The 18,702-nt window shown below is 36.8% G+C and overlaps 1 protein-coding gene across 3 annotated transcripts in view; it reads left to right on the top strand.

Annotated features, from left to right (window-relative positions):
* C6H18orf25 (chromosome 6 C18orf25 homolog) overlaps positions 1-18,702 on the top strand; it is a 64,400-nt gene that overhangs the window by 25,534 nt on the left and 20,164 nt on the right. For 2 of the 3 annotated variants that reach the window (XM_030566348.1, XM_030566349.1), the window contains exon 3: positions 16,213-16,395. In XM_030566348.1, the coding sequence (XP_030422208.1) occupies positions 16,213-16,395 (183 nt within the window). Of the gene's footprint in view, positions 1-2,448; positions 8,156-16,212; positions 16,396-18,702 lie in introns of those variants that run through there. The other variant, XM_030566350.1, reaches the window with a different exon arrangement.

The following is an 18,702-nucleotide window of genomic DNA, read 5'->3' as shown; positions in this document are numbered from 1 at the left end:
TGCTGTAAAGTATGCAATTTTCCTTAAAAGTATTGGGCTAGTGTATCAACAAGTGAGACCCCCCACTATTAATAGCTAGGGACAAGATGCAGCATACGATCTTAAACTGATCTTGCCAGATTTCATAAATTAAACAACATTGATCCTAGTTGTAACTTGGGTGAGAGACCTAAAGAACACATATAGTAGATTCTGCTTAATAGCAATCCTGATATTAGCAACTTCCAGTTAATGGCAACATATTTCCCATCCCATTAACATCAATTTGAAAATGTGCAGAGTACCCCCTGCAGACAGGTTTGTGAGGCTGGAAAGGTAGTGCTGGGACTTTTCTCCAGTTGCAGCCCTGCAAAAATACACCACATCCTAGCAGTTCCTTCTGGGGCTTCAGCCTCTAAAACTTACCTTCATATAGGAGATGGGGGGAGCTGTGGGCAGAGCAGTAGCAGGAAGAGGGGCTGCAGCGTGGATGCTGGAGTCGTGGTACCTCCCCCTGTGCTCTCCGGGTTGTGCCATACCAGGGGACCCCACACTAGGAAGGAAGCTCAGGGAGAGAGACTGTGCATCTCCATGGGTCCCAGCACCCCTGCTCCTTATGGAAAGCCCTGGCATGCAGTCTGCGGTCCCCAGCAGAACTTCCTTCCTTGGTTGCTGCCTTCTGCTAATCAGCAACTGATGGGTAACAGCAACTTTTTGCTGGCTATCAAAGAATTATTAATAAGAGGCATCTATTGTAGATAGACAGTGTTGGTGATTTCAGTAGCTGGTGCTCTAATCTCTAAGTCAGTGTTGAAACCACTGCCCCAATGCAGTACTGAGGGATGTTATTCTGCTGGAGCTGCTATGTTTCATATGAGGCATAGTATTTATATCCTGATCTCTTTATGGTCATTAAAGATTCCAAGGCTGTTTGGTGTCCTAGCCAAATTCAAAAGCTATAAAGTTTAGCGTGCAGAGAGATCTATTAGATAAATGTTTTAATATCATGCAGAAAGCACCTTGAAACTAGACTTTATGGCATTTTCTGTTGTTCATAAGATATGATAGCCTATGGATTTTGTAAACAATAATGACTTTGTTTACTAGGACACCCATATCCTATAGCAAGTCATTAGGTTTATTAAAAAAAATTGTAAACATCCAAACAGACTCTTCCAGAAATTTAGCTGCATGAAAAAAAATCAATTAAATGTATTTATTAATAATTTAAATGTAAACTGTCGGTTAATTACCTGTTTTTAATAACTTTAATGTGATCCTTGTCTAGTTGTGAAAACATCTAAAGAAAGTAACCCTTTATGTATTAGGACAACGTAACTGTACCAGATATACGCTGTTGACTTTTCCTCGTACAGGTTCAGATCCTCATGTTACTGTCTTTTTGAGGTGGCATTTTGAGGAGTTTGTGCACCAAAGCATAGGTTACTGTTGCCTGCCTTTTTTGTTTAGAACCTAAAATAATCTAAGATGAGCTCCTCTGCTTAGATTGTTTCTGACCCTTCCGATGACAGTCATTTTAGCACCTCACTGAGAAGGGAGAGCAAGCAGTTTCCTTCTCACTGGACCCAGGAAAGAGGGTCTCCTAGAAACAAAATGCCATTTTTCTGATACTGTGGAGAATAAGGGTTAGGCCTTGCTCGTATTTGTATCAAAGGGAGTTTTGCCACTGATATCAATTTGAGCAGGCGTGGGCTTTGCATGGGTTACCCCTGTGGTGTGGTTAGTCTTTCTTGCCATCAGAAACAAACAAAAGCTGTTTCACTCCTCCTTCCCCCATATAGCAGCATGGTGTTTCTTACATACTACATGCAAGATCAGGATGTGTGTGACATTTTATTCTTCCTTTAGTGTCCAGTGTTTTAGAAGTAAAGGCTGACAGGGCTAAAATTTTGGTTTTGCTACTTGAAACACTACAATTTTAGTATCAATCTCTATCTCTGTTATGTATACAGTTGTGTGTGTTTACCCATCCCTTGGTGGTGGTGGTAGTGGGGGCTAACTATTTAAGTAAAATGTGTATATATTGAAGTTTATCCATTAAAATCTATGATATTTTTGTGTTGCAGTTTAATGGAGGGATGCATTATATCATTAAATATTGTACAATGTTTTGATTTTTGAATCAACAGTGAAAGCATCTAAAGTTTCTGTGGGAATCGGACTAAATTTGGTTTCCAAAACCTACAAGCAGAGTTACCAGAAAAATCTAGAATGAAATATTTTTAAAGCCAAAAACTTGAAGTAATAACTGTGGTGCCCAGTGGGTTTTTACTTTGAAGTAAATGCTTCTGGTTAATTTGGAGGCTGCAGATTGGTCTCCCAATATTGTATCCATCTGGCCACAGTTAGAAAAGTTTTTATACTGTTTCCTGAGTTAGCATGCCTTAATAAACACTATAATGTTCTTACTTAACGTTGTCTTATCAAATGGCCTCAATGTCTTTAAAGCTGGCTACAGTCGTGCTGGGGGATCTGGAGGAGCGACCAGGGAAATTCCAGGATTGCTTGACAGGGGCACCGTGTGGGATAGGAACTGCATAGGCAATGTCCTGGAAGAGGCCATGAACTGCTTTGCCGAGATGCAGAGGCAGACAGAGGAGAAATTTCGCATGTGGATAGAAAAGCTAACCCGTCTTGATACAGATGAAGAAAGCAAGCAACAACTGGAGCCCAGGGAACCTAAAATGCAACTAGTTGGCCAAAGAATTCCCCCTACCACACAGTCAGGGGCATATATGCAGATGCCTGATAGCCAAGTACTTCCACAGCAGTCCTTTAATTCTTACGTGAGCTATCAAAATGTTGACACTACATTAGAGTTTCCAGCGACTTTTAATAACAATTTTCCAGCTGTGTTTCCAGAGAATGGGAATATTGCAGAGCATGATTTGAATCAATCAAAAACTTAGTTTTTAAAATCTTGACATTACCTTGAATTGTGCTAAGAACAAAATTTGCTTTTCTCCATGCAAGTATTTTTTTTTCTGTGATGGGTTTTTAACATTATACTGTAAATGTTTGTTTTATTTAAAGAAAACTTATGTGGTTTTTAAAAAACAAAGAAAAATGCACACATACACAAACACATGCGAAACTCAAAACAAAAACCTCCTGTCACCAGCGTTTGGCAAGATGTAAATTAGAATCCTTGTAACATACCCTTGGAATGGTAGAGCTATATTTGTTATAGTAGAAGCAATCAGTGTATTCATCCATATGTTCCTCTTGCATGCCAAAAAGTTTATATAGGGAAATACAAGTTTAAATTTAAAGACGTAAAGAATCTTAGTGAACCTGACTACATAACAATTAATACATACTTAAATATCCGTTTATACCTAAATTCTGCAGCTTAAACATGTCTACATATTGACCTTCCTTCCTCCTCTTTTGGCAGAAGTCGTAAATAAGCCTGCCCTAAAGCTTAGCTATACATACTGAATGTGCTCAATAATATTCATGTCCCATTTGGTAGTTAATTTACTCACAAGAGCTTCTATTAATGACGTTGTCATGTTGCATATGACATTTATATTTAGGGGAAGCACCAGTTTTGTATGTATGCTTGCATATATATATAATTATGTATACACATACACTTTTGTGTGTGTGCGATATATGCACACAAATAAAACATTGATTTCTTGTGTGTGTATATGTATATGGTCAAACTATGTCTTTCATACTGAAATAAAAAGAGCAGTGTCAGTCCTGAGATAAGCAAAGTTTGTAGGTAGATTTGAGTCTTGGGCGAAGAACTTAAAACCGACTGTCTGACATTCAGATTGGTAAACACTGTGGTGGACTTAATGCACTGTTTGCTTCTGGGTCTTAAAGCAAGAGCATTTTCTGAGCCACCTCTCTGACTGCCGTTGAAATGATTACCTATGATTGGGAATGCCATAGCATTAGTTTTGTTTAAATAATATAACTCTACTGTGTGGGTTTTGTTTTAATTGTTATACTGATAATTAGTTATTCTGAGTAATCAGGCCTGAAATTTTGATGTTTAAATTAGGATGAAGCTATATATTATAGAAATAACCTTCTCACCATTGCCAGAATACATGTTTTTGTGTTGCCTTTACAGTTGGGCCTTCATAAGAGAATAATTTCCCCTTTGTGACCAAAAGTATACATTTATATAGTTTATTATCCCTTAGTATTGGTGAGATGTTTCTAATGCAAATAAAGTCAAACCTTTTAATTATGGGAATTAAGTTTCTACCTAGATATCTTTTAAGTAAAAAGAATGGAACAGGTCTTTTGGGGCTCTTAGCATTTCAGTTTTTTAAACCATGGTGGCTTTATGAATTTTTATTTAGATCATTTCAGTAAAACTTTTTCTTCCAGTTAAAAATACCATTGTGTATTCTATAGGCTTGATACAAAGCCCGATGAAGTCCGTGGGAATCAATCAATTTATGTAGCCTTTTGATCAAGCCCTACATTAATAACTTTTTTTAAAAATAAAAGTAACCATGGAGTTTTTAATATTTTTCCTATCCCAGCCAATTTAACAAACTTGTCCTCATCTGTTTAAAAGTTAAGCTCTTTCAGGGAAAATTGATTGCTGATTTAAAAAAAAACTTTAGTATTCATAGATTGTATATATATAATATAAACATTTTTAGAATTCTAGTATGAGCAGCATATTTAAAGCATGACAACTCTACAATTTTCCCCATGCATAAAGAAGCTGCTTCCAGCAGTGAGTGGTTTCTTTTATGTATAACAGGGTCACTTATTCAGTATGTTAAGCATGCTCTGAAACATTACTTTTTTTTTTTTTAAAAATGGAGCAATTAGGCATTTGAAAACATGCCTTAAGAGTTGAGCAGAATTTGTTCATCTGTTATACAGACTTTTATAGACTGATTAGAACTCTCTCGTAACTGGATAATAACTTTGCAATGGTTGTAGTCAATTAAATTTCTCTCTAACGTCTGTGCCTTGTGTAAGTCATAGGAACCTTGAAAGAAAAATCTTCGCATTCAAGCTGGATGGGATTTTTTTTTAATTGAAACTCGCCTTTGAAATTTAAGTGTTAATAAACAGCATTCCTAGCTTTGGTTACTACCTGCAACAACAAAAATATGCTTTCTGCTTCAAAAAACCTTTTCACCACCAACATGTTACTTGATTTTTACCTTGTAAATTACTGTGAATGTTAACAAATCAGAAAATAATAGTGGTGGAACATACATATTTTGATGCATATGGGATGATGCTTTTTAAGATGGTGCCCTTTTTAGGGTAGCTTAGTTCAAAGGCAGCCAGTTGATTGTTAGGAAAATGTTTCAGATTAAAGATGTAGAATTTAACAGTATTTCCACATGTGAACTACACAATATTTAAAATATCTGGAATGTGTAAATGGTTTTAGTTTGTTCAGTTGCTCTATCTGCCTCCAAAACATATTGAGTCAGATCTTCAACTGGCATAAGTCAGTATCGCTTCCTTGAACTCAAATCCAATGTCATTTTATACAAGCTGAGGATCTGGCCTATTAACTTGTGTTCTGGTTTCAAGAATTATATTCCTTCTGTGGGGGATGGGGGGGATCTCCCCTGGCATCGTTTTGGTATAAATGATATTTGAGTCAAAGAATGGTCTGTTTTTATGCTCCTGGAAAATATGCAATCATTTTGGTTGTACAGTTAAACAAAAGTATCTATTTTGCTGCTTTAGATTATGAATTAAAAAGATGTGATGTGCTACAGGAAAACTGACCTTTTCACATTGACATTAGTGTTGAGTTTGTATTTGAATTGTTTATGCCAGCACTTGACATGTTGTTTTAACTCAATGGAGTTCTGGATTTTGGTTGCATTATACAGTTTGAAAGTATTTCTGAAAAACTGGAAGTATTTTTATTTCATGGTGGTATACGCATACAGATGCAGTTAAGGCTGTCATGGTTTCTGCTGTAAGCTCCTATTTTCAAAGATTTTGACTTGAAATTAATATTTTCAGGGAATTAAAATGTGCTCTGAGCTGAAATTTTAGTATATAAGGTCTGGCCCCCACCTTGACGTCTTGCTAATAAAATAGTCTGGCCTTTTTTTTATTTTAAGAGTATGAGCCTTGCCTTTAAAAATGAAATTTAATTAACTGTTGTGTTTAAATACACTTTTGTGGGAGAGTCCAATGGGAATTCTGCATATGTTGGGGGAACAGCATATTGGAGTGTAGCTTGCCTTTGATTGCCCTATGGTTTTTGTTTCTTTACTCCATTCTGAAGCATTCTGGTTTCTTAAGAAAATATTACTCAGTCTTACAGAATCCTGTGAAAGAATAAATAGGTTAGGACAGATTGGTATAAACTGGCATAGCTCCACTGAAGGCGGTGCCTATTCAAAACCAGATGAGGAACTGGCCATTTAAATTTTATATGCTCATTTATGCAAAATCTTGAATGAAAAAGGCGCCTAAAATACTTATGCATGTGAATAATGAAAGTACACATACAGCTGGAAATTCAGGAACTAGGAATTGGTGCTTCTGTGCACTTGAAATACGTTTACTTCATTTATGATTTTTGTAACAAACTGCAAATGAAACTTAAATCTTTGTACGCTCACTTAATTTAAATGGCACTGAGGATGTGTGTCAAGCTGATGAATCAGGAAATTCAAAATTCAGATACTGGAATTGGTTTATGTGTAGAACTCCTTTGAAATCTCAGAGGATTTGGAGTTTAGTTGATTGCAGGCTCAAGTTTTCCTGTAGTTCCTTATGGAGGCTTGGAGCCACTTCTCTCCCCTGCAAATGGGGTAAGTGAAGAAGGATGTGTTGGCTGTAATTATGCATTTCCTGTCTTTTACTAGTTGGTTACGCAAGTCTTTTATTTAAATAAAGAGTTTGTTTTACTTAGCATACAAATGATAGTTTGACACTGGTTTAATGTTTTATAAATTATATATTGTTTACATTAGAGTCCTATTTTAAAAAGTTTATAACTTTAAAATATTTTAGATTTTTTTTTAAAATAGTACACAGCAAAACAAAGTGTAATAAACTGTAACATAACACATTACCGTGAAGTCCAGAGTTATAGAACATAACAGTTGTCCCTAGGACTGAAGGAAAAGTATTTTTAAAGCAAGGTAACCTAATATTCTTCAATCTCTAATTTAGCTCTAAACATTTTACTCTGGGCTGAAATTTGTCATACATAGACTTCACCTGAGGGCAATTTTTTTAAACGCCTGGCTAAAAAGTTAATTTTAATACACTGATAACTTTATGCTATTAGATTTTATTCTTATCTCTCCAAAGTATCATTTGATTTCAGAAGTCACATTTGACAAAGGGTTAATTTGGCTAAGCACTAAAATCTGACATGTGGCCATGGTTGCTGTAAATGCACAAAAACTAAATTTAAATACAAAACCAATTAAATGGCTATGCATTTTTAACATGCATCCTTTGGCCTCAATCCTGCAGATCTGATATGTGTGAACAGACTCTTACCTCCATATAGAGTCCCAGTTAAATCAATAGGTCTCTCAACGGGTGAAGGGTCTACCCTCTTTGTTCTGTTTATACACAGCAAGAGCTCCAAAGGAGGCATCTTGATATACTGGTGATAGGCACATTTAAAAAATAGTTGACATGCCCAATGATACTGCCGGGAGAGCTCTTATGATTTCATGTGATGCATTGAATTCTGATACTTTTGCATTGCTCTAATTGAAGTTAGTAGAAGTCCATACATACATCCAAGGCCTGAATCTGCCTCTTTGTTCATAAAGTACCAGTAAACTTTCTTAAACATACGTTTACATGAGCTGAATGCCTTTGGAAGAGTTCTAGTATTTTAATTAATAGATATTTTATTAGAGACATCATCAGCTTGAAAACTAGTCATTTTAAAAGAGACAGTTTTCCCTGTTTGTGTAGTCACAAAGCAACGTGAATTTTTTTGTTAAAATAAATAGGAAAATGTGTTACTAAACCTACAAAACTCTCAGAAGGACTCTGGCCCGGTGCAATACCAGAAACTGACTGGCTATTGGGACTCTGCAGGTGAAAGCATGAAACTGTGAATCTGACAGCACTTTTTGTGTAGTCAAAGTAAAGAAATCGATGTCTGGTCTACACTAGAAAATTAGTAGAGGGGTAGCCATGTTGATCTGTAAAAAGCAAGAGAGTCCTGAGGCACCTTTTAGACTAACAAATGTATTGGAGCATATGCTTATGTGAATGAATACAAAGTGGGTATTCACCCACGTACGTTTATTCTCCAATACATTTGTTAGCCTATAAGGTGTCACAGGACTCTTTGTTGCATTTTACTAGAAAATTAGGTTGATCTAGATGCACCGCTCAGGGATGTGAAAAATTCATGTTCCTGAGAGTTAAGCCAACCTGAGTCTCTTTGCGGATTGTGCTAGGTTGATGGAAGAATTCTTCCATCAGCCTAGCTACCACCTCTTGTGGAGGTGGATTACTTAGTGACAGGAGAACCTCTCCCTTCGATGTAGGTATTGTCTATACTGAAGCGCTATGCTGTAGCATTTCAAGTGTAGACAAGCCCTGGGAAAATAGAGGAAAAATAACATTTTGCCCAGTACCTTTCACTTATACTGATCCTCAGTGTGACTTGTAACAATGGTAGGTAAAAAATGATTGTCAGAAATACTATTTTTTGTCTAATATTTAATGCCTGTGAAAGGAATATTTTGGTTGTTTTTCAGAGCTGCTAAAGCTAAGGATGGATTATCAATCTGAACCTAAAATTTTCTGGGATTATTTGTGGCAGTTGTTACAACCTTAAATTTATTTAAATGATTTTGTTGTTAAAGCTATATATTGTCTTTTCCTGTATCACATACTGTCTCTCTCTACTGGCCATTTTAACACAGAGTGAAATCCTGGTTTCATGGAAGTCAGTGGGGGAAAAAGGTGGATTTCCATGGAATCAATATTTAAACCTATTTTTAATTACGGTGGAGCTAATTCTGCAGTTCTTACTCAAAGAAAACTCCCATTGACCTTAATGGGGTATTTGCATGAATAAGGTCTGCAGGTCAGGCTCCTAACTGTATGCTTGATTAGATTTAGCATAACAGAGGTCTGCAACATGACACTACATTTACAAGAAATCGTTAGAATGAGAGTGCTGTGTGATATGTACTGTATAAGATAAATATTCAGGTTGATTAATAAAGGTGGACAGTACCTAGCAAAAAGTGAAGTCACAAACCCACTTCTGTGTGTTTTTTACAAATTCTATTAATCCCATGTAGTAGTAGCTTGGGAAAATGAGGGCACATGGAAAATAGTTTCCTTGGCTGAAAGGGACTCAAAAGGTCAGATGGAAGTTTAGACTGGCCAGCTAGAGTGCCTGGACATTGTTTTTGTAATGTTTAGCTCACAATGTAATAACAATAGAAACAGAACATACCATCAGAAGATAAACATGCACTGTAAAACAATATGCACCATTTCCTAGAATCTTTAGGACATAGCCATGTTCCATGTGCCTTTATTCAGAGTACAACTAAGTGACTTTATCGCTTGTGTATTATCCAAAAAAAAAAGATATTTTCCATCTACCCATCAAATAGCCTGAAAGTATGAATGTTTCTCTACAAAGCTTAAACATCTGGGCATAGTATCTTAAAATGAGCTTGCATCCAATCTCATAACAGATACTCCTCTACTTTTCTTCTCATTTTGTTGCCGTGGTTTAAATTAAATTAAGTATCTTATTAAATGAAGGAAAAATATGAAAAACACTAATTTCAATAGTAATTTTTGTTCACTTTATGATTTTAGGGAGAATGTAGTTTCACTATTGTTTTTATTGTATTCACAGTGTGTATCTTTTGCCTAACCCTGTAAATTTTGAAATGTAACTACTGTAACCTAGAATGAATAAATATAAATAGCAATAAAATGTTTCTTGTTGTTAAATTATAGACAATGGGCAAGATTTTTTTCCCTCTCATTTGGGAGTCATTTTAGAGTTCAGCTAGTCTGGTTCAGTGCCACCTGAACCATGCATGTGTTATGAAACTCTTGTTCTGACTAATGTCTTGAATAATATCAAGCTTGTATTGTGTTTTTTTTTTTTAAAACAAAAAAGTATCTATCCTATCCAATCCAACTCTTTAAAAAAAAAATCCTTCTATGGAGTCAGAGGCATTAGTATATATTGCCTAAAATTAATTTTGGAAGTCATGTAGGGCAATATTCTTAAGCATAACCTTTGTTATGTGTTCTTTGGCCTGGGTTATGCAAGAGGTCAGACTAGATGATTCTAATGACGTTTTGGTCTTAAAAACTATAAATCCATGAAATGCCAGTTTTTAAAATTTTTAGTGCAACTCCATGGATCTAAACAAAGTTACCTTGGATTTATACTAGATATAAATGAGAGCAGAATCTGACCTTATTCTTGCGGGATTTTTCTTTTAAACTTTTTAATATTCTCCTCACATGAGAGAGACAAAAAATTAAACCTCTGTTGTGAGGTTATGCAGTTCAAATACTACAAAGCATTATGAATATCCATAAATAAGATCCAAAATTATTGCTGTATTGCAAGAATAAAAAGTTTTATCCTTATTGGTTTGCCATTAACAGAGTGCCTCTCCTATTACTTTGTCACTCTTTTTTTAATTTTTATTTCAAGAAAATACATGGAAGCTAATTTTTTTAACCATTAGTAATTTACTGTTTAGAACTATCCCAACATCCTGATTGGAGCGATCGACTAGAACTCGGGAAACCTTCTTTTCCCAGCTTGGTTGCCTGTTGACCTTGGGCAAGTCACAGCTGTGTGCCTAAGTTCTCCAATCTATAAGATGGAGATAATGATACTTACATCCTTTGTAAAGTGATTTGAGATCTTCTGATGAAAAGCACTTTGAGAGAGTCTTTTACCTGTTTTATATATAAAAATGTAGTGCCTAAATTCTCCTTACAGCATTAGTTAGTCATAAACTCCTACAGTATTATATGTGTCGATAAACAGCTGTTAGGTTTCATCACAAAGAGGCAGAATTTTATATATAACAATCATCACCCACCACTGAAATTTTAATTCTGCCACCCTTGCTCAGGCTCTGTACCATTTCAGCGGGACTTAGAGAGCAAGGGTGGCTGAATATCGCCCAAAGTGTTTTGGGAACCAGCAGGAAGAGAAGCACTAAGTGATTAGTAAACTTAAGTGAGATAGTGAACTAACTATATTGCAAACTTAAAAAATATAAAAAACTGACAGTTAAGGCCTGAGCCTGATTTTACACTGGTTGAAATTCCATTGACGCTTGTGTAAACAATTCTGATTTACATCAGAGTAGGTGAGAACAGACTCAGATTCTTGATGTTTTTATGCCAGGGATGGCCTCTGCCTTTGAAAGGAAAAAATTGATCTCTTTTTTGCATTAATATTAAATGTCAACATCTGTATTTTGCTGCTGATTTATGTTAATTTTCAGACTTGTCTTTTCCCACATGTTTATTGCATTAATCATGGATTTAAGCTTTCCACCAATTTAACTTCTTAAGCGTTTCTCCTAAATTGAGTCTCAATAAGTCTGATTTTTCAAAAGAGGAAAAAATATTGTTTAGCTTTTGTCAGCTGACTAAAAATCCTCCTGTTTCTCTCATGTGGAATATCATTTCTGATTGTTTCAAAGTCTGCTTTATAACTCTGTGCCTTTTGAATTCCATTTACTCAATCCACTCCTTTGAAAGAGTAGCCTAATTCTTGTGAGAAAACTGGAAAAAGAGTGTTGAATTTTCTTTCATCCTTTTCATAAGGATATTTGTAATGAAAACAGAATTTTTCTTCAGTAAAGTTCATTGTTATTCCCTTCCTAGAATCAATAGGAAGGGGACCTGGCCAGGACATCTTATTTCCCTTATATAAATCCATGGTACACCCACATCTTGACTACTGCGTACAGATGTGGTCTCTTCATCTCGAAAAAGATATACTGGCATTCGAAAAAGTTCAGAAAAGGGCAACTCAAACGATTAGGGGTTTGGAATGGATCCCATATGAGGAGAGATTAAAGAGGCTAGGACTTTTCAGCTTGGAAAAGAGGATACTAGGGGGATATGATAGAAGTATATAAAATCATGAGTGGTGTGGAGAAAGTGAATAAGGACAAGTTATTTACTTGTTCGCATAATATAAGAACTAGGGGGCACCATTACCTGTTAGGTTCACTCCCTCTGGGGCAACTGGCATTGGCCACTGTTGGTAGACAAGATACTGGGCTGGATGGACCTTTGGTCTGACCCAGTGTGGCCATTCTTATATTCTGATGTCCTGATTTTTCTGGTGCTATATTGTAATTTTGCATTGCAGCACCAGTGTAAACTGGCACTAAAGCTGGTGTAACTGGCCTGTAAGGAGAAGGCGAGGGGAATCCACCAGTGGTGTGGAGCCACTATGGTAGCCCTTATGCAACTCCCATTTCTGCTGAGAAAGGAGAGCCAGGTTGAAGGAAAGGGGACGTGGCCAGGACATCTCATACTGTGCCAGTTTTTGGGTGCAATTTTGGCTGCAGCAGAGTCATATCCATCAGGCTGCCCTAACCTAGTGCAAGAGCTGCATAAGCACCCTCAATCTCCAGTCTGGGTGAACTTTGCCCTTGTGCAGAGAATCAACACAAGGCCAATGCAGTAAGACCCAGTTTTTCAAAGTACTTGTGCTCCAACTTCAATTGAAATGGGTATTTGCAGTGGTGGTGCATCTATGTTGGTCCCAGGATATTAGAGCGACAAAGTTGATGAGGTAATATCTTTTATTGGACCGGTTTCTGTTGGTGAAAGAGAAGCTTTCAAGTTTCACAGAGCTTTTCTTTGGTCACTGAAATCAATGGGACTTAGGAGCTTAAATCCCTTTGAGGATCTGGGCCTCAGCCCTCAAAATAAAGTGTAATGGAGATTTAAATAGTGCATAGGTCTTTTGTCCCTTTGCAGAGGGTGCACTAATGTTACCCTTTGTGCTCATCAGCCGCACCGGAGGATCTAGCCCATAACTTTTTCTTTATCCAGATTGTGATGGCAGATGCCAAATTGACAGCCCTAACCTAGAGAATTCTTTTTATCCGTTTGAAAGAAGTACAGCACTGACAGTAGCACTGTTAGCTTCCCCATGCTGCCCTGTTCCTTGCCATGGATGAGGGCATGGAGTTCGTCAAGGTTGCCATCAAGGATTCCATTTGTAATGGTGGCTTTGGTCATGTGCATGTCTGTGTCCAAGGAAATCAGACTGAAAACACCAGCTCTTTTAACATAGGCCACTGACAACTTTCAGTCTGTGCCAATATGAGCTGGATTTAAAATGGCTACCCAGGGGGAAAATGCTACTTATCGCTGTACAAATCTAAGTGCTCTAATCCTTTCTTTTTAAGGAGAAAATCTTGGGTTGGTTATTTTTGTTTTGTTTTTTAAAAGGGCTTCACAGCTTTTCAGTAAGGCTTATATTCTAGCTTCACGCATGCTGATAGTCTCAGGGTTTTGCTCCAGTCTTGCAGTCATTACGTTGGCGTAATCAGTCATTTACTGATGATAGGTTTAGATAACCCTGATATTCATGGCAGATTTTGTTTCCAAATCTGATTTTTGAAAGGCAAGACTGAGAAAAGCAAAAATCTCTCTTTTTGTGGATGGTTTGTAAATAGTCCGTTTGTGATTATGTGGATTTTTAAAGGTCCTTTAATGGTGGCTGTCAAATTGACAAAATTACTGTACAGTAATGTAAATTATATTGAAGATATTTGTCTGTCTGTATACTAAATTTAAGCTAAGTTATAAGGTGTGCTGTTTGGAAGTGTGGAAGATACAAGAGTGGAGCTACAGATAACAAGTTTATGCTTGTATTTCCTACTGATGAAGACTTTCACACACGTTATTTCTATGGGTAGGTGAAGAGAATATCACTCTGCATGTATATACATTTATTATACATTTTTGCATGATTATACATGTAGGAGTGGTACAATTTTGACTTGAGACTTTTGATACCGTTTTCCAACTATAATTTGACTCATGTAGACATGCCTACGTAATTTAAATTTGGCTTCTGCTCTTAGAAAGATTAGTAATAAAGAGAAACCAAACATTGAAGGAATTATACACAGCTCCTTAAATTTTAGATAACATTCTTACTAAAAACATGGTCAAATAGTCAATATTGTACTTGACCCTCGTATCTTCTGCACTCAAATATTTATTTTTTATAGATCACACAATATATTGATACCATATCACACTGAACTCTGATGATAAGACTGAATGATGCAAAGGCATGTTTTCACAATTATATTGTAAATTCTGCATGTAATTTAGTCTAAAACATGCAAAAAAAACCTTCAAAAACAACCAATTTAATCATTAAGTGTACTTTGGATTTGCCTTTTTAAAAGAAAACAGTTCTTTCCTCTAGTCATCAGGATTTTTTTTCCCAGTAATAATCATCAGTATTTCATGTTGTGACATATTTGCTCTTTTATACATTGGCATTTAACTATCCATTTATTTTTTATGTTGGGTCTGTTTTGAATTTGTAATGTAACAATGTTTTATGAAACTGATGTTGGGGGCCGTTCTGACTTGAAATGGTTTGTGAATTTTTTCATGTCAGGTTGCAGAACTGATCTTCAGCACAGTTTAAGCAAGATTCCTTCATAATATGCTTTAGTGAAGTGGGTTGCTAACTGCAGAATAAGAATTCTTTAAAATTGTTGTGTTGGATTATTTTCTGAGGGATTAAGTAAAAACAAAACAAGCTCTGGTGGAATCAGCTGTGCAGTGACCCAAGATTTAAGCTTTAATTATATCTTTTTTTCTTCAGTGCCAAACACTTTTCATGTTATGCCCCTAAATAAGCCAGAGTTTTCTGAAAGAAATGTTTCTTTTAGAGAACTGCTTTTTTATTTGTATTTTAGTTTTTATAATTTAGAAGATTCTATACGACAAAAGTAGTAGTAGCCTTTTCAATGTATCCTGTTCCTACTGCAAATAAAAGCTATGCTATGCTGATATCAGCTGAGTCTTTGTCCAGAATATTCAAATATTTGTACATGTGCCACTCAAAAGTATGATTCCTTTGCAGGAAATACTGGCTCTGTTGAAGTCAATGGGAGTTTTACGGTTGATTTCAATGGAGCGAAGATTTCATCCTTTACAATGCATTCCAAACTGTCTAGATCAGTTAATTAGAGCTATTAAGGGAGACAGGCTTTTTTGAATGAAAACGGGGACTTTCTTAATGATATTTATTAATTCTTCTGCTTCCAAATGACCTTTTAAATGGAATTTGATTTTATTTTGAGGATGGGCTGCTTCTGGTACCTCCTCAAGCTATCAACATGTTTTTTTCATCCCTCAAGGAAAGAAAATGGGCATTTTGCATATGGTGCCCAGTGCTATGCAAGAAAACAAAGCAAAGCAAAAACACCACCCCTCCCCCCAAAACTCTTCTTGCTCCAAAATCCTGAAAGTTTATATCTTTCCCAAAAACCCTTGGTGAGATTCATACTGTGAATACACTGTGCTGAAAGCATACTTGTTGCTATGCTTTGCTTTTAAGAGAAAACTCTGCCTGAAAGGGTATGATTCACTTGTCTATTTTTACATCTTTTTGCACTTGTATATGAAAAAAGCCTCTGCAGTTTTGACAAATGCCAGTGTCCTTGGCAGGTGGATTTTATGTAAGGAAACTTGCCTGGTGTTAAATGTATTGTAGTTGGATCAATTACAAAAAAAAAAAAAAAAAAAAAAGTAGGTAGTTTTAGCCAAATTAACACCTAAAAATGTAAGTTGTAATTTAAATTAGGTACAATTCCATAAACATTTTCTCTTGCCATACTTTGTCCCGTCATTCAGATTATTTCTTTCCTTAAACTGAAACTTATCCGTTTTAGTATTATAAATGTAACATTATTAAATACGGAGAATTTGCTGGGTTAATGTAAAGGATAATATGTAATTAGAAGATATGAGAGAGCAAGCTTAAATGGATGGTTATTCTGTATCTTTTCTATTTATGCAAAATTTAAAATGCCTCTGTCAGATTTCCTTCCTCCAGTTGAAGTGTAATAGTTAACATATGTGACTCTTACTGTTCCTTGAGGACATGTTTAGGAAGATGTGATGATCCTAGAGCTAGAGATTTGTTTTAAAAGTGTCTTTCACAACATGCATTCATCTTATGTCCATTGCTTTTCCTTTCCTCCTCAGATGGACCTCCGGTTGTAGCTCATTATGATATATCGGACACAAACTCTGACTCTGAAGTGGTAAATGTGGACAATCTATTGGCGGCTGCAGTAGTTCAAGAGCACAATAATTCTGTAGGAAACCAGGACACAGGAGCTACCTGGAGGACCAGAGGTCTGCTAGAGGAACAGAATGCTGATACAGGTTCGTCTAAATTAACTTCCTTCTCTGATGCTGTAGCATGTATGTGGCCTGACACCAGTTATAAAAAGTATAGAATTGTACAGATCAGGTATTAAAGGGTCATGTTGAAGAAAGGTGTGTGCTGAATGTACTTGGTTCTTATTTAAGGACAGATTCTGCCATCCTATCTCATGCTGAGTAGTCTGTTACTCTCTGACTTGTTTCATTGAAATCAATGGACTCATCACAGAGTAAGGGACTGCCCATGCCTGGTCTATACTACCAAGTTACATTGATGTAAATCACCTTGCACCAACCTATTTGTGCATGTGTCTGTGCTTAAATTTGCCTCTGGCCAACATAAGCGCCCTGTTACAGTGACACAATAAAATCACCTCCAGGAATCCAAAGGTTATGTAGCTACTGCCTGTCATCGAATACCTGCGTTACAATGCAATCCCACTTGTCAGGGCTCATTTCTAGGGCCCCAAAGGCCGTGCTCCACTGTCTGCAGCTCTGAATGCTACCAACAACCTTGAATTGTTTTTTGCTATGTCACTCAGCAAACTGTCCTTGAAGACATCCTCATGTCCCCAATTGTTGTACTTCCTGCGGGTCTGCAAGTGCAGGAGAATTATGCATCCTGTATTTTCAACGTTCATGAGAATAGCGCAGAGCTCTACAGGCTCCATGGTTCTGTCAGAAGTAGCGGAGATGGAAGAATGCTGCATGGGTTTGTGGGATTTTAAAAAGTGTGACAATTATGGGATATGGATGGCATTATGGGATGGAGAAAGTTGAATGCTGAGAACTTAATCTTTAGCTCCTAGATCCCTGGGTATGTCATTTCTGTCCCACCAACCCATTGCAAAAATTTCCCAAAAGGCAATGCACTGGATGGTGGCACGTGGCACACTGGGATACTTACCTGTGGTGCACTGCACTTTACATCCACACAAGCACTCCTGATGAGTATGATGCAGGCTGCTAAGTGTGCACACTCATGAGCAATGTACATACTTAGGCAGATATATGCTGACATTATCATGCTTTGACCACAGTTAGTAGCTTGGAAATGGCCTACTGACATAGGATGTGCTCAGCTACAAATGAAAACAGCTGGAATCAGTTTCCAGGGGAAACTGAATCAGGCCTGTGAATATCTGTTAGATATACTCCACGCTATCTGTAACCATAAAGTTCAGATCCCAGCAAGGTCAAACTCAACCCTTCAATCTTCCAAGGTAAATAAAATAACTCCCCATGAAATGTACTATGTGTAGGTCTTTTGGATGACACCTTTGAAAGCTAAGAACTCAAGTCTGCAAGATGCTGAGCACCTTTGCCCCAATCTAGCCAAGCACTTAAACATGTACTTAGCTTTAAGTGCTTAAGTAGTCCCTTTAAAACCAATAGACTAATCATGTGATTAAAATTAAGTATGTGCTTAAGTGCTTGGCTGGATCAGAGTCAGAGTGCCCAGCATCTTGCAAGGTTCAAGCCCTAAGTGATCAATCCTGAAAACGCTTTTACTCCTACTTTGATTTTAAGAATTGGTCTCCTCACGGTACTATGCACTATAATTAGTCATAAGAGTTTGCAGGTTTGACACCTAACAACCAGATCCTCCCTTTGAAAGCAGTGGCAGTTAGGCACCTAAATATCTTTGAGGATCTGGGCCTTAGATCCTGTGTGTGCACATGGACACTAAAGATCCTAAAAGTTTGCCCCTGTGTTTTTAAGCCCAAATTCCACCCCTCACTTTACAATTCACCAAAGACCTGGCTGCATTTCAATGCTGTATGAAGGAATTGCAGTATTTATAGTTTTTAAAGCACTATGGGGAGCTTGGATGGAAGATGCTATAGAAATGCAACATGTATATTTTTTTAATCACAAGGAAAAATTTATTAGTACTTAGAAAAATGCCTGACTCTGATTTATCTCATCGCAAAACTGCTGGGAATCTCTTCTCTTCCCCCATCCCCAAACCACTGCTTGGAACCTTAAAACTGAAGTCCGCTTTTTCTGACATGCTGCATGCAGACTAGCCTTGTTGTTGAAACTCAAGCTCTGTGTTGAGCTATGACTTTTTTTTTTTTTTCTCCAAGGCACCATTTGAATCATCTTGTTTGAGAAAAATAATCACATCTCAAGAAATTACATGGATCTTGCAAACAGGTGGAAGGTCATGAGGGAGTCAGATTTTGGATCTATTCCTCTTATTGTCCCCTTAATATCAAAATTACTTATTCCCTCTTATTGCCCACCTTTCCAAACATGTCACTGAGAATGGGCCAAATCCACTTCAAGTCAGAGTGGGCAGTG

Source organism: Gopherus evgoodei, chromosome 6 (assembly GCF_007399415.2).
Source record: "Gopherus evgoodei ecotype Sinaloan lineage chromosome 6, rGopEvg1_v1.p, whole genome shotgun sequence".
Classification (NCBI taxonomy): domain Eukaryota; kingdom Metazoa; phylum Chordata; order Testudines; family Testudinidae; genus Gopherus; species Gopherus evgoodei.
This window is presented reverse-complemented; position numbering and strand designations above follow the sequence as displayed.